At 38.8% G+C, this 25156-nt stretch overlaps 1 protein-coding gene across 2 annotated transcripts in view; it reads right to left on the reverse strand.

Annotated features, from left to right (window-relative positions):
• The window catches only part of spock1 (SPARC (osteonectin), cwcv and kazal like domains proteoglycan 1), a 100390-nt gene that overhangs the window by 16732 nt on the left and 58502 nt on the right, over nt 1-25156 (reverse strand). For both annotated transcript variants that reach the window (XM_087849711.1, XM_087849715.1), the window contains exons 4-7: nt 22202-22282; nt 13174-13288; nt 8834-8966; nt 4728-4848 (exon numbers count right to left, since the gene is read on the reverse strand). In XM_087849711.1, coding sequence (XP_087705837.1) covers nt 4728-4848; nt 8834-8966; nt 13174-13288; nt 22202-22282 — 450 coding nt within the window. The remainder of the gene's footprint in view (nt 1-4727; nt 4849-8833; nt 8967-13173; nt 13289-22201; nt 22283-25156) is intronic.

A 25156-nucleotide genomic window follows, 5' to 3' on the forward strand; every position in this document is an offset into this window, starting at 1 on the left:
AAAAGTAAAAGCAAGTCTATTTATGATTTTAAATGATGTGTTATATGTTTTTAAAACTTGATCTCAGAGCATCTAATACCTCCGGGGTTGCAGCTGAAACAATCAGGCACACTGTCTTACAACACTATAAGAATGCAAGCATAACATCAGTTTAATGGAATATACTATTGTCATTATAGCTGGATATACCAGAGCCTTAATGATGGTGCCACATACGGATAAGTCGTGTAATTGAAATGGTGTGCTTCTTTTTTGCAGATATGCCTCCTGGCTTTAAATGGACTTGATCCAGTGCTTTTACCTTGTTACGAACAACTTAGAGTCCTTAGGGCACCCATGCTTAGTGGGTTTTTTTTCCTGTTACTTACGTACTGCTTAGCACCCAGTTGGATTTGGGCACTTAACCACTGTGCATTTTTCTAATATAATAGTTTGCTCTTTCTTTAAAAAACATGCTGTTCTTCTGCTGTTTGTGCTTATATGTTGCAAACACCACTAATTCCCATTCATACATAAGTTGCATGAATGGGAATTAGTGAAGCCACGTAAGGAAAATGTTGCTGTTGTTGTTTCATGAGGTTTAGCACAGACAGATGTGGTCAAAGTGATTCCTTAGTCATTGCTGCAGTAAAAAGCTTTGAAGTAAAACTTTGCTGTCTGTCAAGAAAGGCACTGCATGGTAATTTTATACCAGTCAAAAGTAAGAAGCAATCCCGTTGGATTTAATTACTGACACGTTAATGCTAAAAATAGTGGATTTCCTAAGACTGGAGCCAACTAAATGAAGTTTGGCAAGCTACTTCTTGCTGCTCCCTTACTCCACAGCACAGCAGGTAGTTTGTGTTTGATGTGGCATTTTTTTTATACTAGATGTACGGTGGCCCTGAGAGGCCAAATGGACAACAACTTATGAAAACACCAGCAAAAAGAAAAACGCCGCAAAAGCACACAAAACACAACGGAAATAGGAAAAAACAGATTTCTAAAAGCACAAGGGAAGTGTTTCTCAGGAGACAATAACCCAATGGACCAGTTGCAGGAACCAAAATGTGCTAAGAATTACGCTGGGTGACACTTAAAAGAAGTGGAGGATCTATCGGTTTTGTGAGGAAAGAAAAGATGAGAGGTAAGTGTGTTAGCCTATAAGGCCTAAAAATCCATCACCAGTATTATAAAAGACACCTAGCATGTTTTGGGTTCCTGCAACTGGTCCGTCGGGTTATTGTCTCCCCAGAAACATTTCCATTGTGTTTTTTCCTATTTCCAATGTGTTTTGTATGCTTTTACAGCTTTTTTCTCATTGCTGGTGTTTTCTTAAGTTGCAGTCCGTTTGGCCTCTCAGGGCCACCGTATAGATGCCCTTCCTGATAAAAGCAGATCCTGAAGTCGGCCTTATAATATATGAATACTATGGAGTCAATAACAAAACTTTTAAGCAATTTTAAACCCCCCCCCCCCCAAAAAAAAAATAGACACTTGAAACTTTTTAAATGCGACTGATTGTAACAATCAGAAAAGTAAAAAAGTAAAATCAAACCAGCTTCAGGCCAGTGTCAAGCTGAAGCTCACCAAACGGTCAATTAAACCATCCAACGATATCAGAATCAGACTTTATTTATCCCCAAGGGGCAAACTATGACTTATGATATGACTTCTGCTCTCTATAGAGCAGGTTATTGGTTATAAATAACCAATCCATGACACTCAGAAAAAAGACAAACGTCTCACTAAAAGCACAATCAGATAACATCAGCATGGATTTATCAGAGTGGAAATGAGAAATTTTCCTTGAACACGACAGCCGCCGATGCCCTTTTGTCCCCACACAGCTTCACAGTTTGTTTCAAAGTTTGAATCAATAATTGCTCCAAGACATTCATAAGACTGAACACATTCCACCGTCTGACCCTTAATGGATGTGATCTCTTGTGTATGAGTACATGTTCTAAAGCCAGTGATCACATATTACTTTTTAACAAAAATCATCAAGGACTGTGCCACGGTTGGGCTCATTATCCTGGAGCTGACTAACAATAACAGAGTCGTCTTGATACTTTAAAATGAGCCTGCTTTCATACCCAACTCTGTACACACATATTTGCGTACAGAATAAATAATAGATAACAGATAATAAATAAGGGTAAGAGCACACATCCTGTGGGATGCCAGTCGCCTTCTGATTAAAATGTGAGACTGAATTGTGTTGAAGGTCAAAGAAAACTCAACAAACAGTAGCTGACCATGAGACCATGAGAAGTATTTCCTTCTAAGTGTTTAACAGTTATGTTCATCAAGGTTATTGTGGCATCATCTACTCCTTTGTGTGGTTTATAAGCTAACTGCATGGGATCAAGGATATACTCAGTTCGTTGAGATTTTCAATTATTTTCCTATCAACTGATGTAAAGATAATTGACAAATGGATTTAGGGACAGGAACTAAAACAGCTTCTTTCCATGCAACACTGTGCCTGTGAAGACTTTTTTAAAAATGCAGTGAAATACAGGTCTCAGCTGTTAAGCACAAGATTTAAATAAACAACCATAGAAATTGTCAGGTCCATGACATATATTTAGTCTCATGGAGCAGAAAGCCTTTTCATCACTCCTTAGGGCAATGTTAAAATACTGATTATTTCCAAGCTTACAAGCAGTTCCTGAATCATTATGGCAAAAAAAAAAGTATGAAAATGATTTTAAAGATGATAAAGTATATTAGCTAACCTAAAGTCTGAACAGAAGCCATCCAGAGTGACCTGACTGCATGATTTGGGTCTTTTTTCATACTGGACCAGTCTTACTCAGGTTTATTTTCAGGCATTTTATTCTTTAAATAAAAACGAGAGAAGCCTAAAACCTGAAAAATCCATAAAAGTACCCATAAAAGCAAAACACTTAAAACACACAGAACATTTATACTAGGACGCCAAACTCTCACTGCTGGTCGCTGCGCGTGCACGCGCCATTATCTATGAAACATCATATATCTAATAATAAATGTGCATTTTCCCATATTTACAACTGTGCATGTGACAAAACAAACAAAATTTAAAAAAGAAAAAAACACTATCATCTATTCCTTTTTATTAAATCTAATTAAAGTGAATATTAAAACAATAGCCTGCATGAACAGTTCAGTAAACAGTACAGGTACACATTAGAGTGCACACCATCTGTCATTCTTCCTGTGTCTGAATCTAAGCAGAGAAACGAAACTGAAACAAGCAAACACAGAGGGGCAGTAACACAACAGCACTGTTTACTGATAAAGTGATGCTTATGGTCCTGCAGTTACAGACGCAGGTGTAGTGCGAAGTGAGATATTTACTAGTCTGGTACAAATGTTCAAACTCCGTAAACACAGTCGAATGACTGCACATATCAACCTGATGCAATCTATTGACTGTTACCACAGGAACACAATCTCACACATACGCAGAGTGTTTTCCTCACCTACTGCCACCCCCATCTGTTTACCATTTTATGTTGCTGATCTAATGAGAGATTCTATCAGGTTGGGAGACGACAAACATTTCACTCATCCCTACCACCTCTGAATGCACAAACATTTGGTTGGACCTGCTATCTGATGGATGGTTTTTAGGACAGTTTGTGTTGAAAAGGACAGTGAGAGTCATAAAAAGAGGAAGACAAAACCATAGATGAACTTATTTAAATGAGAAATAGGAATAGAAAAAACAGACCTTAGTGAAAAGAGTCAAAGCAGAAAGCCAGACAGAAAAAGACCCCAATGCTGCATGCTGACAGTGTCCAAGATCTGGAAATAGATTTCCTTTTTTCTCACAAACTCATCCACTCTGTTCCCTCTCAGAGCCAGACTCTTAGCAAACCAAACACATAATTATAGTTTTTATTGAGCAAAGACAGAAGGGAATTAATTAGACAGCAGTCAAGTTGTTAAAACACTTCTCTGTAACCGCATCACTTTCTGTTCCCGCCACTCATTCAGACTTAAGTTAATGGACGAGACTGTAAGATAAAGAAAGAGTTGTCATTAATTAGCAGACACTTTCCTTTTTTTGCCTGATGAACCTCGGGAGCTTTATAAATGCTTCACAATCAAATAGTAATTAGATAAGACCTCTGAGAGTACAGTTTGATTTCTGTATGAAGTTTAGATAGATAGATAGATAGATAGATAGATAGATAGATAGATAGATAGATAGATAGATAGATAGATCAACACTACACAAAGTAAAACCATTCCACCAATCCCCTATTTGTGAGAGAGGAAGTCTATAACGATAACAATCCATCCTTTTCCTTTGCTGCTTTCCTTTAGATTGCATTTCTCTACCAGAATCTCTCCATCCATCTGCTGAAATCCTATTTCCATGACAAACAATAAGACACACACACACTCACTCCATCACTAAACCCTGCAGCTGTCAGAGAATGGGTGGGGGTGATGGGACGGTAAGGAAAGAAAATAACATAAGTAAGGAGAGGGGTGACAGGAAAAGGATGGAAACACTTTGAATCACCAGAGAGTTTGAGGGATTACCAGTGAAAGGATGTTTTTGTGTGTGTGTGTCTGGTGAGACATAGTAGAGTGCTTCTGAAGCTGAAAATGGCTAAAATGCAGATAATCTTTTTCAGCTCAAATAAAGGCAAACACGACTAACTACGTAACCGCCTACATAAAAAGGAAGCAACTTTAAACCTGATAGTTAAAGAAAAAAGATGACTGTCAGGTTAAGTACTCACCAGCCTTCTCGCCATTGTGCAGTGGTTTGCTGAGCTCCTGACTGGGCAAGCAGGGACATAGCCCATCACATTTCACTGAGATTTTCTTCCCAGACAGGCAGCTCTGGAACTCCAATTTACACTGTAAAAAACCACAAAGACCTTTTCAGGGTCGAATTCCCACCATCACTGATGACAAGTGCAAAAAGGAAACACTAATTTGACAAGTTTTTTTGTTGTTGTTTTGCGTTTTGAGAATGATGTTGAAACTTTGAAAATAAACTCGTTATTTTGATTAAAAAAAATGCTGAAACAGTATTTCAAAGAAAACAATTGGGATTGTGAGGATAAATTTGTTATACAGTGTGGTGATACGTATAAGGGCTTTGAAGAGATGGTGCAGAATAAAACTAAACATGAAATAGTTAATTTTGTAAGTGAAATAGCTGGCAATAGACCTTATGCTCAACATTTCCACTTTATTCTCAACTTATTCCTGAAATTTCCACTTTATTCCTAACATGAGCAATACAAAATCCTTCAAACATTTTTTTCCTTACACTTGAGATACTACATAGCTAAATAAATAAAAATAAATTCATCTGCATGTTGTATAATGTCACCTGTGGCCTTGGAAGCGCTATGTAGAGTGTAAGACAACAAGCTGTCATTGACGAAATCATTGACGAAGTTTGCGGGAAAGAAATAAAAATAAAAACCAGAGTGCATCGGTGTATTAAAGATCCCTATTATATACTGCAGTCTAAGGAGGCTTTGACCTCACGAGCACTTTCAGTCCAAAATATTGCCCTGAATCTACACCTTTGACCTGACTGAACTGAAAGATGGTAACTATGAGCAAAAACATTTTTCTGCAAACCATGCAAACAAGTGTGAACTTTGGAAGATTTGGCAAGCATCAGGAAGTGAGTGTTTACTATAGAATTTGTACTGAGCTGCGTTATGTGGGAACTGGATGTTACCTGAGCTGAAAACAAATAATGGCGCTCCTTAGCTGGTATGTTTAAACCATGGTGGTTTATTATTCTATATATGAAATTACAACAAAACAAAAACGTGAATATTTCTTATTTGAGCTGATTATGGAAAACATTTGCTGATACAGAATTGGTCATTTATCTTGGATGAACAGATATGTCCGTTAGGCAGTCATGTAGACACGCCATTAGAAACCGAGATTCCCGTTGACATTCTATTATTCACTGCAGTACAAACCTAATGCAACCCAAAAAGCAAGACGGACTACTTCTGAATGTAATTTAACAGCATAAATCTCATTTCAGGTAAGTGAGGGATAAGAAATTGTTTGGACTAGTTGGGGGGAAAAAAATCCAATTACCAGACCCTTCCAAGAGGAATAATGAAAACTGAAATGAGATATGTAAATTCTGTTTGCAAGATGATGACGACAGGATTTGTCAGAGTGGGACCATGACGGTGCATAAACATCTATACGCATATCACGCCTTACACAGGCTTAGCCTTATCCTTCCAGCACTTTCATTTCCCACGTTCTAATTCAAATCCATCATTTCCTCCCTGTCACCTCTTTGATAGCGCCGCTAATGTTGCTTAATGAAATCTGTTGACAAAGGAACAGTGCTCTGTCCTGTTTTCAACATATTGAATTAGTTGTCTGCGGATGGGAGGGGGAGAAAGAGAAAGAGAGATAGACGGGTGGGGATAGAGGGTGGGGGAAATGGATGTCCTCCCGCAGTCACTGTCAGAGAGAGAGAGGCACCATGAATCTTTATGTTTGTCTCTCTCCTGGGGTTAATGTGGTTTTGATGAAACAGTATTTTAACACCTGACTTGGTCAAGTAAAAATAGAGGTGAGGTGAGGAGAGAAGCCGAGGGGAGAGGAGAGGAGAAAGGATGATTTAAGAGGAAGTAAGTAATGGATTTAACTTAGTGGGCCGAAGCCTCTCAGGAGATAAGAGCACTGTCCTCTTAATAGGATATTGAGTGTGTGTGAGAGTGTGTGTGTGGTTATGATGAGGGAGGCATGTAATGTAATAATAAAACATGAATAAGCTTGAGACCAGCAGCTCACTGGTGAGCAGAGTTTAAGTTGGGCCACAGGGACCCATCACTCCAGCAGCTAACTGAACCCCTCCAACTAATTTACCACAGAGAGCAGAGGGATTTCCTAGCCCTCCCCCGGCTTTTTGTTCTTCCTCTTGTTTCGCCTTTAACACGTCTCCTCCTCAGCTCAGTCCCAGCTCACAGGCAGTGTTGGTCATTAGCGAGGCCTACATCCCGACTTCTGCGGGTCAGGGCACAGACCTTGATAATCGCAGTTTGTGTCATACTAGATTGGTTGGAGGTGCAGTTGTGGATTTCGTTGGTGCAGTAAGGATGGAGGTCTGGGTAGGTGCATGGGTCAACAAAACATAAGGATGCGCATGAAAATGTTTATTAGCCAGTTAGCATTATTTATTTACTATTATTTTTGTACTCCACCTCCTACCCTATGACCCTAACCCCCAGCAGGTCGTGGCAGACCGCTGCCAGAGATTTCCTCCTCTTAAAAGTTTTTCCTTGCCAAGGTTGCCAAGTGCTTACTCATAGGGGGTCAAGTGGTTGTTGTGGTTTTCTCTGTATTATTATAGGGTCTTTACCTTACAATATAAAGCACCTTGAGGTGACTGTTGTTGTGATTTTGTGCTATATAAATAAAATTGAGTTCATTTGAATTCTCCCCTCAGTCCTGAACTGGAACAGTGTGGTTAAGAAAATGTATAGATGGATGGATGTTCTCTAACTATAACATAAATGGAAGCTTATGGAGGCTATTTGAATCTACAGCACACTTCAACCACAGTGACACTGTGCTATAAAGATCAATGTATGTGTGTATGTGTGTATGTACGCATGTATGTTCCCTTCTCCTTCTAGACGAGTGGACCAATCTTGATGAAACTTTGCATTGAAATTGCCTAGGGCACCGTGAGTGCCAACATCTATATAGCCTATACAAAAATTACATCCAAATCTCACAATCATATATATTTGTACATTTGACAGTTCAATTGAGCAGCCAGTAGAATGTTATAGAATAGAACAAAATGTCAGATTAGGTGTTTTACACTACAATATATCACACAATTATATAATGATCGTAGTATACATGTGTTCCCAACAACTGTTTTTCAGAAGCGATATCAGAAAAACACTTCTGCCACTCCATTTTAGGAAGTATTCACAAACAAAATATTGTATTGGATTAGAGTATGTCTTGAAGTGAGTTATCTTCCAAAGGAGCTGAGGAGATTAACATGCTTAATGTTGGGATGTCCCAAAAAAATTTCCAACACACAAAAACATATACTGCTCTACTTTTATTGATTGTGTCTCATCAGACAAAATTGCGCTGTTAAGGTAAGTTCCTGACTGAAATGTTGGAATACATTACAGCGAAAGTGACAAAAAGTCTTCAGCTCCCAGATTGCTGCATTTTGCCAATAATTGTCATTAAGACTTTGAATTAGCTGTGTAAGACACTAAAGTGCTGTCCATTATGTTTTACGGTTTCGGTGTATTGGACTGTGTTTCACTGCTGACAACCAAAGGGTTGAATACAAGGACAAGAAGTTAAGATGAACATGGACGTCAATAAGAATCTACAGTGTGTTATACCAAGGACGGAGCCTCACTTCTTCACGGCATTTTCTGCCCCTGGATATCGATCTTCGCCTCCCCCAGCCCTTACTTCTTCTATTTACTTTCTTCTTGACTTATCACAAAGGTTAAACCGTGAAATGTCTTTTCTAATTACATGGTGAGTTTGTGGCTATGTGCGATTTTATGTAGCTCAGGAAGTCGCTTACAGGTAGGAGTTAGCGGCTAGAAAGAATTGCACGGGACAATGGGTGTACAGTTTTTCCAAAATGCCCAGTGACATCACAGGCAATGTGATGTTTTGAGAAATTTGCCCAGCAGACTATAGGGATCCTGCAGCTCAAAATAAATCAATGCAGTGGAGGCATCTGGGTAGGAAGAAAAGGTGACGACTGATGAATTTGAAGAAGAATGAGCACATTGACTAAGAGCATCAAAACTATTGATGCTCATATTCCAATGATGTTAACAGAGTTATGTCTCACCTCGGAGGAGTAAGTGTGCCCATCAGAACCACAAACAGGAGTTGACTGGAGGGCTGAGCAGAGCCTGCATTTCCCATGAGCCCCAGCTTCAAGCCTATGCTTGTGGCCTACACTGCCTTTCCTGGGTTTCACACTGGTGGAGAGAAAAAAACATTACAAACAATGTTTTAGACAGTTATGTGTTTGACTTTTGACATACAAAGTAAAAGATTACACAGAGCCAGAAGCCAAACTTTTAGTAGTGCATATAGTATAGGCATAATAACATTTGTGTGCAGAGGGAAATTGTTGTAATGATCATAATTCTTTTTTTTTGTCAGAGTCAGAAGGAGCAGATTTTCTGAGAAGTCCCTTTCAATAAGCAGCATAATTACGTTTGATCCAAATCTTGCAGCACTTTCTGTCTAAGTGCTCTCATTGAACACCCAGCTGCCTCCTGATCTATGAAGCAGATAATAAAGCTGAAGAGACTCTTGAAAATTCTGTAAATTTCTGTAATTTTTCTCAATTTGGAGAACACCTCTGACCAAGTGAATGTCTGATATGTATAAAATATTCAAGAACAAAAAATAGTAAAAAAATCCCCCCTCCCAAAACCAAACCAAACAAAAAAACAAAAACAAAAAAACGTTCCCATTGGAATATTAACTTAGAAAGGTTTTCACAAATATTTTGTTCTGGTCAACAGTTTCATGTACAGTTATGTAAACTGGTAAGTTTTACAGCATACACAGCAAATAAATCATTGTTGGCTAAATTATCCAGTCCTGAGACTCGTTCATTAAGTGAATTAAATACCTTAATCAAATATACAGACAAGCATTACAAAAAAGATACTAAATATAAAAAAAAATGGTTGGCAAATATCCTTAAACATGCAACTATTTATCCAATATTTTAAAATTTAAATAAACACAGCTCGCAGCTTTGAAATGAAGTGAATAAGCCAAAGGTCAAAGGATTAAACATGGAAACCATTTATGAACCAAATAAAAAATAAATAAAAAAAATGCAACAAATCACCAAATAAGATCAAGATAATAAAAGCAAAGGATTAAGGTATTACAATCTTCAGTCACCCCACATTTATTAAAACATGTGCAAACCTACATGTAAATACAGTGTATAAGACAAAAAACAGAGTTTGTACAATTCTAACAAGCCTGAAAATCAATATTTGTTATGACCAAATTTATTCTTGAACAAATCCTGACCTCTCTGACAGAAGCTTTTAGAGTTTTTTAAATAGTCTTCACCTCCACAGAGCCTCCATTGTGTTTCTCAGATGGCTGTAGACACTCACTGTGGTATCTCTCCTCACCTCCTCCGTACATACTGACAGGAATCTGAGCTAAAAAATGTCAAATTTGGATTCATCACCGTGTAAGACCTGTTACCACTGATTTTCAGTCCACTTCTTGTGTAATCTGGAATACCTCAGCCTAAACTCCCCATTTCCTTCCTTAAGAATAGCTTCTTAACAGCTATCCTTCCACTGAGATCACTTCTGATGAGGCTTCAGCGAACAGTAGATGAATCGACTGAAGGCCATATTTGTCTCTCAGGTCCTGTGTCAGGTCTTTGCTGGATTCTTTACTGTTTCTTAACCTGTACTGTTCATCTTTTGTAGATAGTTTTTTTTCAGGCTTGTAACTTCTTCTTTTGTTGTCTACGCATCCAGTTTCCTAAACTAAAAAAAAAGTACTATTTCATGCCTATCAAACTGCAGCATTTAAAACTGGTTTTCTACTATCTGTGTGAACACAACACGGGTTCATTCTTGAGTTAGGTGCATTCTTGATGTTTGAATGATTCATAGGTCAGTGTTCAGGGGCTTAAAAAAATCCTGAAAATCTTTAAAAAATTGTCAGGTAGAAGGACTGGATTGAAAATGAGTGAACAAGTAGCCAATGTCCAAAGAAAAACTTACACAGACCTACAGAAAGCCTGAATAACTGAACTATTGCTCCTGATTACTTGAAAAAAAATCACAGTCTGGCTCCTACAAAGCAAAATATATACAAAATGAGGGGTCGTTCAAGACTTTGTCCCAGTAATGTACATTTAAGTCTATTCCATTATAAAATCATGTTAAGAGCGCAACAAACTAACTAAACTAGTTAGTTAACAGCAGGCATGCACACATCACTGAAAAATAACCCATACAATCAGCTAAATGTAGACAAAACTTCATCACAAAGGCCAACGCTTCCCCTCATCTATCTCCCAATCATTTTATTAGAAGACAAGACAGTAGCGATATTTCCATCTCAAACAGACAAAAGAAAGTGATCATTATCTCCCACATCTAACAATATATTTCAGCTACCCGCTGAGAGTTTCCAAGATGCTGTAGTCTGTAAAGTTTCTGATTTGACATAAGTACAACCCTGTCACAGCGGGACAGAGGGGGCGAAAAATTATAAACGAGCCTCCATAATGGTTTTAGAATTACAGCTTGGTTGCTAATGTAGACGTTCAAGCCTGCAGCTAAATATTATCACCCCAATAAGAAAAGTCAGTTCTATACTCAAACCTTCTGTTTGAAGAGGAAGACGAAACAGTGCTCGGGATTTTTGTGTCGACAGCTGTTTAGAAAAGGAAATTCATTTGCATAAGGATTTTTGTGTGTGCTGTTTACAGGGAAGCAGTGAGTAAAATCTAGATAAACAGGACATACTTCATCACTGTGTAAATTATTACACAACATGTGTTTGCCAATGTCTGGAGAACCACAAAGTTTGGATTTGGCCTCTAGGAGGACACTGAATCGGTTTTATGCCAATTGGTGCAACTAGTTTATCTTAAATTGATTCAAAAATAATATACATATCATTGTCAAAAGCTCGGGTGAATGATAATACTTGGAAATTTCACAGTCCAGGTGAATAATTTGTCACATTAGAACAAAAATAGCACTTGTAATTAATTTAATACAAATGGAGGGAAAGAAAGGATTATAGTCAAGATTCTTAGGAGCTAATGACTTGAGGAAATCAATTAAACCCAAGACAGAGACAGAGAAATAGTCTGATGTCTTCTTGAAGAAATGCTTCTTGAACTGAAAAATTGAAAACCCTTAAATTTGGCAATGGTTGAAAACACAAACAAATTGGGTGGTGACAGAGCAAACAGATAGTGTAATTAAAATTAATTGGTGTTGGGAATACATACGCCAATGTCTGTCATTGAAGCACGCTGAGTTATTACACAAAACACAAAACGATACTTGTTTGCTTTTGCTTGATGTCATTTGTTGAAACTTCCTTGCAGGTAGTTAGGATATTGAAGTTAAACTTGGCATAGCTCTTAAAAAGATATAATAAGTTCTAGCTTTTCGAGCTCGCTTAATAGCACAAATTTGATTTAAAACGGTTGATCGAAACGGTTTCGAAACTGCTCAAAAACACAATTAACGTTGAATTATCATAATCACATTCACAAACCTGTTTCTGATGTGTTGTAAAGACTGCAACAGAGTATGTTGGAGATTCACATTATAATAGTGTGTTCCTTTCATCAAAAAGTACAAGCTCACTCCAGTATTTTTCTCCATCTTAAGATTTCTTTTAGCTTTACATTATTCTTAGTTGCAATTTAGATGCTGGCCATTGTTAAAGACAAACTTAAATTATAACTTATAAAATTATAACAAATCTCTAATTTTTCATGCTTTGTTTCCCAGGAGCCAGACTTTCTTATAATTTTTAAAGTGGTCTTCACCTTTCTGAAGGTCTTTCAAAACGTTTCTTAGACATTGGCTGCTTTTTCCACTCATTTTCAGTCCAGTCCTTGTATCTGTTTCTGTGTTTGTTAAAACATTTAACAACAAAGTGTTCACACATTAAAAAGGCACCTAACTCAAGGAACAAACCACTGTTGTGTCTATACATAACAGGCAACTTAGCAAAAAAAACATTTTTTAAAAGTAAAAAGAAATTTTGATCCACCATGCAAGTAATTGGGAACTGCATGATTTTTCTGCAGCGACCTGAAACACTCGTAATGTAGCAAAAAGCATACCTCATACTGTTCCACACAAAGTGGAATCATGGATTGGCCTCCCCAGAGCCAGTGTGGGATGTGGGATCATCTTGACAGACAATAGAACAGAAGGTGGGCAATATCCAAAGAAGAGCTTTGAACGTCCTTCAAGAAGCTTGAAGAACTATTTCCAACAATTACTCAAAGTGAAAGAAATCTTGCTCAAGAGAGTTCAGGCTGTGCTGAAGAATAAAGGTGGCTGTACCAAATACAACTTTCAAGTCATTTCCTTTGCAAAACATGAAGAAATGGGGGGTGGCTGAAGACTTTTGCAAAGCACTGTAACTGACTCTTACCTGTGGCCTGGCTGCTTGTGATTGGTGCAGATCGCCGTCTGGTAGTCATGACTGACACAGATCTTGTGAGGAGGACAGCGAACCTTCAGGCATGGATCCTTGGTGGCATCTGGTCCTAAAAATGAGAAAGCAGAAACAAACTTCATCTCTGAGCTGCAAAGAATAAGTTATCAGAAACACGTAGAACAGGAGCGTCAGCACAATGAAGCGCTGGGGTTGAAAACTGATGCAGCAAAACATCCGGCTCCTCTTTTGGTTTTACAGTTGGCGGGCTCTTATGTTCTACTAACTGAAGCAGGCAGAAAAATAATGAGTTGGAGAAAACGACAGAGGAGAAGAATGGTAAAAGGTATGAAGTAAACGTTGAGTTTTCCGCGTTGTGAGCTGCTTAATGAGTACTATTCTCTCCGAGCGTCAACCCCATCTTCCTCCAAATCAATCTCCAGAGTGACATTATTGCCGTGGCAGCCAGGCACAGCTGGCTGGTGTCCAAGATGACAAAAGATCAAAGCAGCTCATTGACTCTGAGCATTGTGTCATTTCACACTAGGCTAACAGCACAAACCCGCTTTCATTTGACAGACTGAGGAAAAGGGGAAAAAAACAAAAAAACACCCCATAGGAGGCGTGTGAGGTGAAAGCGACAGTGGGAGTAAAAGAAAGAGACAAGAGCTTTTAGCACAAATGGAGTGAGAGAGGCCAGCCAACATCAGCCAGTGCACTCTGGACTAGTGGTCATAGTAATTCTGTCAATTACACAGTCTGTACCAGATATGTATAAAAGAAAGATGAAAGCCCTTAAAATGGACAAACCCGAGTGACAAGACAAAGCTAATAAAATGAGATCAAAGACGGAGCGGGTTTTTAAACCACATACGGAGACTGCATGCTGTCCCCGCAGTGAGTGGACAAAAAATGATTTCAAATCCTAAGTTAATTAAGAGTGAGTACAAAGTGTATAGATCAAAGCCCAGCATTATGTACAAGTCATTACCATGAGGCTGCTAACATCATAAAACAAGAGTGGCCTTGTCTCCATTAGGAAACTAATGGGTTGTGTTTGAGCCACAGCTGGTGTCTGATGCCAACATCAAGTAGTTTCTGACCTGATCACACACCGCGCTACGGTTTGCATTATACTTTATCATCATTAAATTGTCCAGAAGTCCGAACACGGTGCTGCAATCTCAACAATCTTTGGGGAAAATATATAAAACAGCTATGTATATAAATTGTAAACATGTGCTACTGTGAATATCTGGAGCTGTCAGATATTATGGAAGAGCTTTCTTTATCTCTGAGGAAAATGTACAAACCAAACACTAAAGATGGTGAAGCTTAGATAGTCTCAAGGAAAGAGATTCATAGTCCCCTGTAGACATCTGTCATAAATGAGCAGCGCACTTTTTTTCCTCTTTACAATGCGTGAAACGCATGCACAGATGCAAAAATACATTTATAAGCCTGCATGGCCTCTTGTAATCTCCAGAATGCAGAGAGAGATGGAAGGTCAACCTCCCTCCTGATAGCTGTCTGTTGTGCAATGTGCTTCTTTTGCCTGCTGATTTGGGGGCCTGTCCTCACCTCCATCTATCAGCGCTGGAAGAAACCCATCTTATTTCACTTAGCTGAAAGATGGCATTACCACTGCAAGGAAATGAGAGATGAAGGAAACGAGGAGAAAGTGACAGAGGAAGGATGGAGGAAAGAGGGGGTGGATAGGTACCTGGTTAACAGAGGATTGGAGGACAATTTGGGATCATTGCGCGACCTCCACTCTTAGATAAATTGGAAAACAGACACACACATACAAATAAGGGAGGGAGAGAGTTTATTCACCTAAATACTCCCAAACACAGAGGATCCTATCATATGTAAGTTTTATGTAGTAAACAGTAAGAAGTCACTTTATAGAGACAATGATAGTCCAAATGAAATATTGTGTTCAGCTGGTGTTGAGAGTATTTTGGATAGGTGAAGAATTACAGTAGATAAAAATTAAGTGAAACCAGGACAAGAAAAAACAAGGGAAGAGAGAAAAAGGGTGAATAAAGCAGGAGAAGGTGGAGGAAAGAGGAGCCAAGATAAGGATGAAAGTTTAAGGAAAGGAAAGAAAAAATATATCAAAAGAGAAGGGAAGATGACAGGATAAAGAGGATGGAGAGAAGGCAGAGAAGAGAAGAAGTGACTAAAAGAGTGCTGGGTGACAGAGAGTTTTATCCATCTATTTAAAGCTTGAGTGAGCAGCACTGGTGGTTAAACCGGCCAATCAATTGTAATGCAGGTGCACTGCAGCACATTTGCCACCTCTCTTTCACTTTCCACAACAGTAGTCTCTCCTCTGCTTTTCTCAAGTATTTCTCAAGTATAAGTCGAAATGCACAAGTAACAATCATATTGCACTTAGTAAAAGTGATTTTACTTTTTAAGTTTTCAATTTTTACCACATTTCTATAAATAAACCCACTCTCTGCTGCGGATATGATTTTTTCCATAAAGAAACAGAAAGTGCAAAAAAATCTGGTCCTCTTCTGTGAGCATGAAGTAAATATGATTTATTGTATGACACGCGCGGTGGATAAACCATGCTTTGCTTTACAACTGAGAGCTCATAAAGGAGAAAAATATGGAGCAAATTATGTGTGTGTTCTTTGTGTGATGCTAACCGTTTCTGCAGAAGAGCAACAGTCTTACTCACAGACACCACTACTAAGTTGTTTAGCCATTGTCCTTGGCCATATGTAGGGATGACTGATTACCCTCGGGTGAAGGGTTACCAGTCTGTTGGGATGAGACAGATGGAAGAGCTGGCAGAGCTGTAGCTGAGGGTGAAGAACGCACAAGATGCCTGCGGAGCTATAACAAATGCCCTCCGTTTGAGTTCAAGATTGGCATATTTATTTTTTTCCTGTCATTAACAAACATTGTTTGTATATAAACACTAGTTTGTGGGGCTTGTGCCATGGACTTCAGCGTTTTAAAGTGTACAATAATGACAAAGTTGAGCTTCCTCAATGGACAAACTCTACGACTTTTAATAATCTGAGAGAATCTCTTGGCCTACACATACATAAACAATGCATGGCTGTTGTAGTGCTTTGAACACTGCAAACCCAACATCAGCCCCACTCCCATCTGGTCAGATCTGCTTTTATATAGTGTAGTGAGGATCAATATACTCCCTGGTTGGTAGCTCACGCTCAGAGAGCACAGCAAACACATAAAAGAGAACACATTCCCTGCTGAAATCAAATGTTGTGCTGCATCTTAGCAGGAAAGATAAGCTCAACTGAGCGAACATTAGGATCAAAGTCACCCTCTTTAAGATCGTGTATAAATAATATCCATATATGTCTATCTGTGAGAGATTAATAAGCTCTCGGCATACACATAAATCATTGTGTTAATGTTTTGTCTAAGCGGCACGTCTTTTATGCACTCTAGTTTTAATAAATGCCTCACGCATTAATTTTTTAGAAGCCATAATAATAAAACCCAAAACTTCCATCACTCTGTTCACTATATTACATATTGTTACAGTATATCTCAAATACCATCTTTCAGCTCTCATATAACTGACAAAAGAATTGAATTATGACTGTAGTGATTCACTTTGTGCCTATATGGCAAGCTTTTAAAGATGCAGTATATATATATATATATATATATATATATATATATATATATATTTTTTTTTCATACATGTGTGTGTTCTATGTATATCCAAATCCTTAGGGACCAATAAAGTATGCTGATTCTGATTCTGATAACAGTGGGTCTCATACTCATCTGTCATATTTTAGTAAGTTCTAGTGCTATAAGCATTATTTCAAATAACTATAGATTAGATGCATAATGATTTATTTGCTTATAAAAACAGACGATAATTAACTTTTCCTGATGTCTTAAGAAATGTGTCCAATTATAACAATACGTCTCAGTTTTTCCACAGTCATTCAGTCCACTGCGATACTACTCTCTGCTGATGTAACTCAAAGAAATGTTTGGCACTGTTTCTTGGCTCAACCACATTATTTTGGTGTTGTATGGCAAGCCATGGGAGATGTCTCTTTTGGTAAGAAGATTGTAATACTACCTGCATGCTGCTAATAATTCAGACCTCTTTGTCTCAGATGCAATAGTTTGGAAAACCAAACTCATGACTTAATGCATTTTTAAAACACAGGGAGAGGTTTAAAAAAAAGGTAAACAGACTGCTTTTTTAGAGTTCTCTTTTACTTTTATCCACCCAGCAGTTATTACTATGCATACAGTGCTTTTCTCAGCACAAACCCTTTTGATGAACATACTTTTAGGAACCTGTTCCTTTCCCAAATACACTTTGACCAATCCTCTGATTAGTGGACAACCTGCTCTACCTTTTCAGCCATAATTGCTCTAAATTATTCCCTCGTTTTCTGCAATTTTCACACTTTGCAAAGCGTTCTTGTGGTCCACCGATCAAAAGTTTGAAATCCCTGGTTTAGAGGAATATGCCCAGGGGGATACAGGAAGAGGATTTCAGTGATTTTAAACTCCCTGCTTTTTTTCACGAGATAAAAACTGGCAACTGTAGTAAAGTGATGACATTGTTGTAGTCATTATTTAAAAATGAAACTTGCAGATATGGAGGTTTAATGTCCTCAGTCTCCTCATTTTCCAGGAGATCCCATCCCATACATAAATTGTAGCTATTTAATTGCTGCAGCCCTTCCTGGCAGAAAAAGCACATTGTACTTGTGGCTGTAAAATGTTATCACAATTAGAGCTGACAGTAAATGACCCTACTTGCTTACGTTTTTGTCTTCGCAAGACTTTTTGTCCCCCTTTTTAAAACTTTAATGTTCCTTAAGAGGCAGGTAAAACTTCCTACAAAAGAAGCGGTGGAAGATAAAACACTCCTCTTGTGTCCTCTAATACTGGATGAATGCCAGGGTGAAGTGCAGTGATTGGGTAATAAAGATAGAGTCCAATAGTAGAGGCCACAATCCCAGCAAGCCCTGCCAGAGAACAGACCGTGACCTCAATTTAATTGTTGTTGAGCTTTACATGGGTCAGCTAGATATTTTTAGTAACCTTTGTGTATGGATGTGTATATTCCTTTATCCATTCTGTTCTCAATTGCTCGCCATTGTTTGTGCTCCTTAGATAAACAGCTACTTTCGGCTGCTCCCTTATTCACCAGAGGTCACAGCAGGTAGCTCTGCATATTTGACATGGCAGATATTTACATGAGATGCCCCTTCCTCACGCAACCCCCGAGTGATGTGTTTCCACCTGCGGTTGAACCAGGGATCTTTGACTTGCTAGGTAAACGTGTTAACCACTTTTTTTTTCTTTAAATAACACATAAGCTTGAAATTAAATAAACAAGAGCTCCAAAAAACATTCCCAAAGGACAAATTCACAACTCTTATTAGAAATATGAGCACTGCTTTTAGGCTTTGATACACTAATTAAAAAGGTGTTTCTTCTCTTTTGCCTTAGAGGGATAGAAATAAAAACAAGACAGGGAGAAAGAGAGGGAGATAGACAAACATATCAATAGGAGATTAAAATCTTTCCTCTATGCTTTGTGAACATTCCTCGGGATCTTACTATTTGGCCTCAAAGAGGTTCTAGAGCAAGGGATGTCAGAGAGGAGTGATAGAGAGATGAAAGCAAGCACAGAGAGCCTCGGGGACAGCACAGGGAAAGAGCAGAATCACCATCCAGAAAATTAATTATTGAAAACACGGGCAAATCATATTATTGTGGATGTAACTGAGGAATGGAGAAGATAAACAGGCTGTTACAGTTTGAATGTCAGAGACCGCATTGGCTTACAGAAGAAAAATATCCAGAGAGAGAGGCTATTGACTATCACTTACAAGCTGAATATTCATCACTGCCAAACAACCATTATATGCACGCACACACATATACACACTTTATTGTGAAAATCCCTAAAAGAGGATGCTTTGTGAAGCTGTTGCTGGCAGCAAAACAATTCTAAAAGGACACTATGAAAGAAAATAATCAAAGAGTCTTTGAAGACAGCTTCAAAGAAAAGGCACAAAGATGCTTTTAAGGACAACATGCCTACTAGAGGACATTAATTTCTGGTGGAAGTTGTTAATAGTCACGGATGAAACAAAGTTAATGCCAAAGCTACCTAGCCTGTCTTGCTTGAAGCATGTTTATAGTTTTTACTGTTGGTGTGAAGAAGAGGGCAAAAATAACATAGAATATGCATGAAATTGTCTAGTTTGGAACGGAGACACACTTTTAAAGTGTTCAAACAATGCTATGTAGAAGCTGGGGGGTCATGTTGCATCCTCGCTGAGAAAATAAAAACAGGACGTCAGCTGAAGCAAGCTGCTGATAACAGCTGTTAAACCAAGTTATTGGGCAATATAGCTATGCAGTGATAACTTCAGCAGTTCAGGCCTGTAATATCTAGGTACAGCAGGCTATTGTACACCTTATCAAGTATTTATAAAAAAAAAACAATGTAACACACAGAGTAGAATTTTGACAGGATGGTGGATTATAATTTATAGCTTAATATAATCTGAGGGACGTGTGAATTGCTAATTATGTCCATTGACTCCAAAGATAAGCCATTTCCCTCAAAATCACAAATGTGAACCTCAAGGAAGTACAAACTTCTCTGGCACAGTAGTCAGGGATTCATCCTCTGGGGACCATCATGTTTGTCACAATCTTTTTCCAATCTAGCTTCAAAATTTATTTTAATGTATTTTGTTTTTTAAAATATTTTAGTATGACACCTGTGATGAACAAGCATTTGCATTTATTTTGAAGCCCTGCATCATTACGCAGTTTTGTAAAATGCAGTCTGTAATTTCCTTGTTCCTTTTCTTCAAAGCAATGCAAGGAAGAAAGAAAGAAAGAAAGATTATAGACATTACACCTGTGGGCACCAGATGCTTGAATGGCAAGGAGCTATTCAGGAGGGGAAGTTTTTCATTTTATCCACTCTAGAATTCTTTTTTTAAAAAAAGGAAAAACCTTTTTTTTAATGCTTGTACAATGTCAAGTGGTCTCCTTTCTTCTGCTTTAAAAAGATCCCCAAGGCACTTAACTGGCCATGTGTCGCTGCCAGACAAGTAGCTTGTGTCAGCTTGACCTTTAGTCAATTTCAGGAGAGGTCACAATGAAAGACCACAAGCTTGACTTACAGTGTGATTTTTGGCTCATTGACACACTGTGATCTCATCCTTTTTTTTTTTCTGTACACACACACACACACACACACACACACACACACACACACACACACACACACACACACACCCACACGTGAATACACAAACATGCACACATGCACAGAGGACAGATCTGACCTCTTGCCTCACCCTTCAGTGTCAGAGATAATTAAATGTTTCTGCACTGTCCTAGACTGTGGCATTCATTAATCTGAAGCTGAAGTGTGTGTTTGTGTGCACGTGTGTGTGCGAGCATGGATAATCTCACACAGATATAGCCCAGTTTTTCCCCTGCTTTTATCTCGTCTCCTCTCCTGTTATTAGTAACTAATCTCACCATCTTATCATTGTTCCTAGAAACAAATTACACAAACAGCAGTTAACATGGCCAAATATCGTGTCCTTTATATCAACTTTGCATAAAGTGCGTAAATCAAATAAATATTGTGCTCCATGTAAATGGGAAATCCGTGAAGTTTATTTCCCAATAGTCCATACAGGGTCAGCACCAGTGAATCACTTTACTTTTTTTTGTTTTTTGGGCCCTACAACTCACAGCCATGATCATTCTGTTTTGAAGCTAATGTGTAGCCAATCAAAAGCATGTTTTAGGATACGCAGCACTGCATTGTTATACAGTGACACTGCTTTCATCAGCAAGATGACATCAAACACAAGAGAACCTGTAAATAACTAAAAATAACCAGACGTCCAGATGCATCTGTGTGAACTCACAGAAAATGTACTGAAAATGTATCCAGGGTTTCGCGACATCACAGGTCTTTTTCGTAGAAAGTGCGGATTACTATGTGTTACCGTGTTATTTATCTCGCACTGAATTACAGATAAAAACATGTGTAACTGGATAACAAACAGAAAAGAGCACGTAGTCGGTGAAAGGATGCATTTCAGTTTGCATCTGGATTCACACATTTGTTCCAATGTTTACCTTTCTGCCTTGCAACTCTGTCATTTAAGGTGCACTGTGCATCTTTGGTAGCACAACAAATCCTCCACACAGCGTAACAAGCACTCTCAGGGGATGGTCATTACAACTTGCTCCCCTGGTGCATGCTCTTGAAATGATTCTGTGAGTTTCGTGGTTATGCCTTGTCAATACCTTCTGGCGAGCGGACATAGGAGCACTTCTTATATTATGAAACAAACTGACCTTGTGTTTTGCACAATTATTTTATTCACAATCTACTGTGGTGGTGCACAGAGGAAAAACTGCAAAAATTGCATCCAACGTATTAAAGATCTAACTGCATGTTAGTACTGAAGACAAACCTTGAAATTACTATACGTTAGGAAAGAGGCTAGGCTTGATCATTCTGTGTGAATATGCAGTGATCCATCTAGTTCAGATGAAGCAATTAGCTTTATTTATCTTTTATTTACCACCATGGCATCTCTGTAATCAACCTGAACAGGGCTGGGGAACTAAATTAATTAAACACTTTTGCATTATTTCCGATGTCATTTATAAACTTCAGTAGACACATCAGACCAGTTTAAGCTCAATGTAAAGTAATGCCACAGTCTATTGTCTAAATCAGTGCCTGTCCACAAAGCACCTTATAATCTGTGATCAGTCTGTATAGCTATATGAGAAGCAACATCATTCTAACCTAATAATACATACACAGCAAGTCAGCTAAATCCGAATAGGCAAATGAACTCTATCTACAAGGACAGGATCGTTATGGTATCAACCAAGTATGAGCTCAAAGTAGCTCAGAGTACCTGGAGCAATAGAAAAACATATATTACCATAGATTTAAAAACAAACTAAACAAACTAAAATAAGAACTCACCATCCTGTACTGTCTTTTTGGCCGAGCTAGAGTGGGCTTTAGTTCTTGGGTCTCCATATCGGCCAGGTTCAGCCACTCGCTCTGAATGAAAAAAATCATAAAAATAAGACAAATTCATGGCATGGTTAAAGTAATAGTTTACAATATTCTTTAGCCACTTCTTTGTTGCCTTGGTGGTATGTTTTGGGTCACTGTTGTGCTGGAAAAGCCATCCATGACCAATCTTCAGTGTTCTGGCTAAGGGAAAGAGGTTCTCGTCCATAATATTACAGTACACAGCCCCATCTTTGAACCAAAAAAGCCTCAAAGCATAATGTTTCCATCTCCGTGATATGACCTAAAGAACCGCATCCCCACAATGGTGTTCTCGAGGTCACACACAGGAAGAGAAATCATCTCTTCCCCCAAAGATGCCTTGTGGAGTTGATGCCAGATATCTCAGTTTTGGTTTCAACAGCACCTTCTCCCATGTTTACTGGCAAACTGGTTGATATTCTATCTCTCTTCATTTAAATTAAACTACCATAAAATCAGAGACACTTCGTTTCTTTTTAAGTGAGAAAACGTAATTATTCAGAAGGAGATCAAATAATTATTTTCCTCACTATAATGTAATTCCCTCCATCTCCAGTTCTGTACTTAATAGACAAACATGTCAAACTCTCAGAAAGAAGGCAAATGCGACTGTGTGCCAATATTTTACACTCCCACTTTGTGTTTTAGCTTAATCAATTTACAACCTGACCAGAAGTATTTCCTCACATAATGCCTCTTAATCACCAGAAATACATTATAGAATCCATTGGCAAATTTGGCAGAGAGGCAAAGTGACAGAATTCTTCTCATTATAAAAGAGTAATTGCTACACTATTCTCGCTCTTACACACTCACAGCACTACAACATCCCATATGGAAGGAAGCCAGTGGCAGCACTACCTCAGGGAGGAAGCAGAGCAGCCAAACACTGAGGTACAGGGAGTTTGTCATGTCTATCTGTAGGCTGTGACATTAACACCCAGAAATGATTAACTCTCCGAACTCATCCATCTCCAGTATTTATTAGCGAGCAAGACTTTTGAGTGGGGACTGACCACGAAGTGTATTTAATGATCAGGAAAGAGGGTGTGGGTGTTTGTGTGTGTGTGCAAAACTTAGTCCAACTTTTGTCAATATGCCCTCTGTTCATTATTCCTCCCTTCTCTCCCTTTTGCCAGACTTTCTCTCCTCCTCATTATGGGAAAACTTTCTTATCTCTGAGTTATCCTCTCTGCAGGCACTCTCTCTCAAGTGTTCTCTGTAGGCCTCGTGTCTATATATCTTTTGTATCCTCCCCTGCCTTCTTCCCTCCCGATACTCCCCGATGCCACTGTCACTTTTGCGTGCTGCCGTTTAGCTCGAGGGCTCCTGCTATGATCGCTTGCAACAACTGCCTGCTCATATCCTCTCAAGTTTATTTATCCTATAATTTACAATTATCATCAGAGTCTCAGTGGCCACGGGGCAAGAAGGGCAGAATCAAAACAACAACACACCCAGTCACTCGACTCTCTGTCTGCGTGATCTACTACTGTGCGCATCTCTCCTTGAAAACAGCTTGTTCAGCACCATTCAAATAACTGCAGTTCACTTAATTTTGTTGTTGATTTTGGTGGCAGGGGGCAGTAATAATTCACTCCACTCGGTGTGGTCTGCTGACATTTGTTCTTTCTTAATCACTGCTTTAGCGCCTTCCATACCTTTACGTCTTTCCATCTCAACTGCACAGATATTTAATTGCTTTGTTGTTATGATTGGCTTTGTCTCTTCATTAAATTAACAATACCCTCGGTGTGACTGTGTGTATTTACTTCCTCTGCATCTCAGCAGGCTCCAGGTATCATTGATTACCTCCACTGTGTGCGTATTTGACTGGTTAATTTGCTGTGTATGCCTCAAATCAGTGTAGCATGTATGTGTGCTTTTTCGTTGATAATCCCTTTTATGTGCCGAGGCTCAACGCGGCGAGAGCTCACTCCTCTGAAAGAGCGAGATAAGGGCTGAGCTGAGGGTCGTGGATATTGAGTCATTTTTTATGATGTGGCCAACAAGCCATTAAAATCAGAGCGGTAAACAATGTTTAAAGAACGCCTGGTGAGCGAGCAACAAACCCTTAGCACATTACACCGAAATGAGATATTTGTTCTTGCTCCAGCACACACTCCATTTCATACACAGAGCTGAGGTGCCGACTGTTTGTTGTCCTATATGTCTCTTATCAGTTTCCCTCTTTCTAATTCTTTTAGCTCCTCCAGGCGCAGATCAAAGGCGGGTTTATGAGAACGTATTAAGAGGCAGTGACAGAGTTACAGAAGATTAAAGATGGACCAATGAGAAATGGGAACTGACAGACAGAATATCTTCAGAGAGACTGCGACTTAGTGAATTGGAGAAAGAGCCGATGAAATATATAACAACGACGAACAATCTGCTGGGAAAACGCAGTGTCATGTCTAATCAGGCCGATTGGCAATTTGGAAGCTCCAGATTTTCAAGGCTTTGTTTGCCGCAGGTACTGCCAAACCCGAGCGCTTCACAAACGACTTTGGGTTCTGCTGCCAAAACGGTCCCCATAGCAACCACTAATTCATTATGTAAACTAATAAGAATAGACAAGTAGCAAACACCTGAAAATTGACAACTTGAATTGTATTGTTTTTTTTTCTGCGCTTGTATTGAATCCTCTAGTTGTATCTCGGTGCCAGTTTGACTCTCCTGTGCTCCTCTGGACTGGCTGTGATAATGAGGCCCTGTCTGGCATTTGTAATCTTCCCTTTGACTCCCCTCTCTGGATAATGCATTGCAATAACAAGCTCACAAATCTGTTGGGCAAGCCCATACGGAGGAAGCCAGATTCAAATAACCAGAATACTGTTTCTACCATTGGTCTCGCTGACAGCACATCCGTTATCTTCTTCC

Source organism: Neolamprologus brichardi, chromosome 2, assembly GCF_056152115.1.
Source record: "Neolamprologus brichardi isolate AB-2024 chromosome 2, ASM5615211v1, whole genome shotgun sequence".
NCBI lineage: Eukaryota > Metazoa > Chordata > Actinopteri > Cichliformes > Cichlidae > Neolamprologus > Neolamprologus brichardi.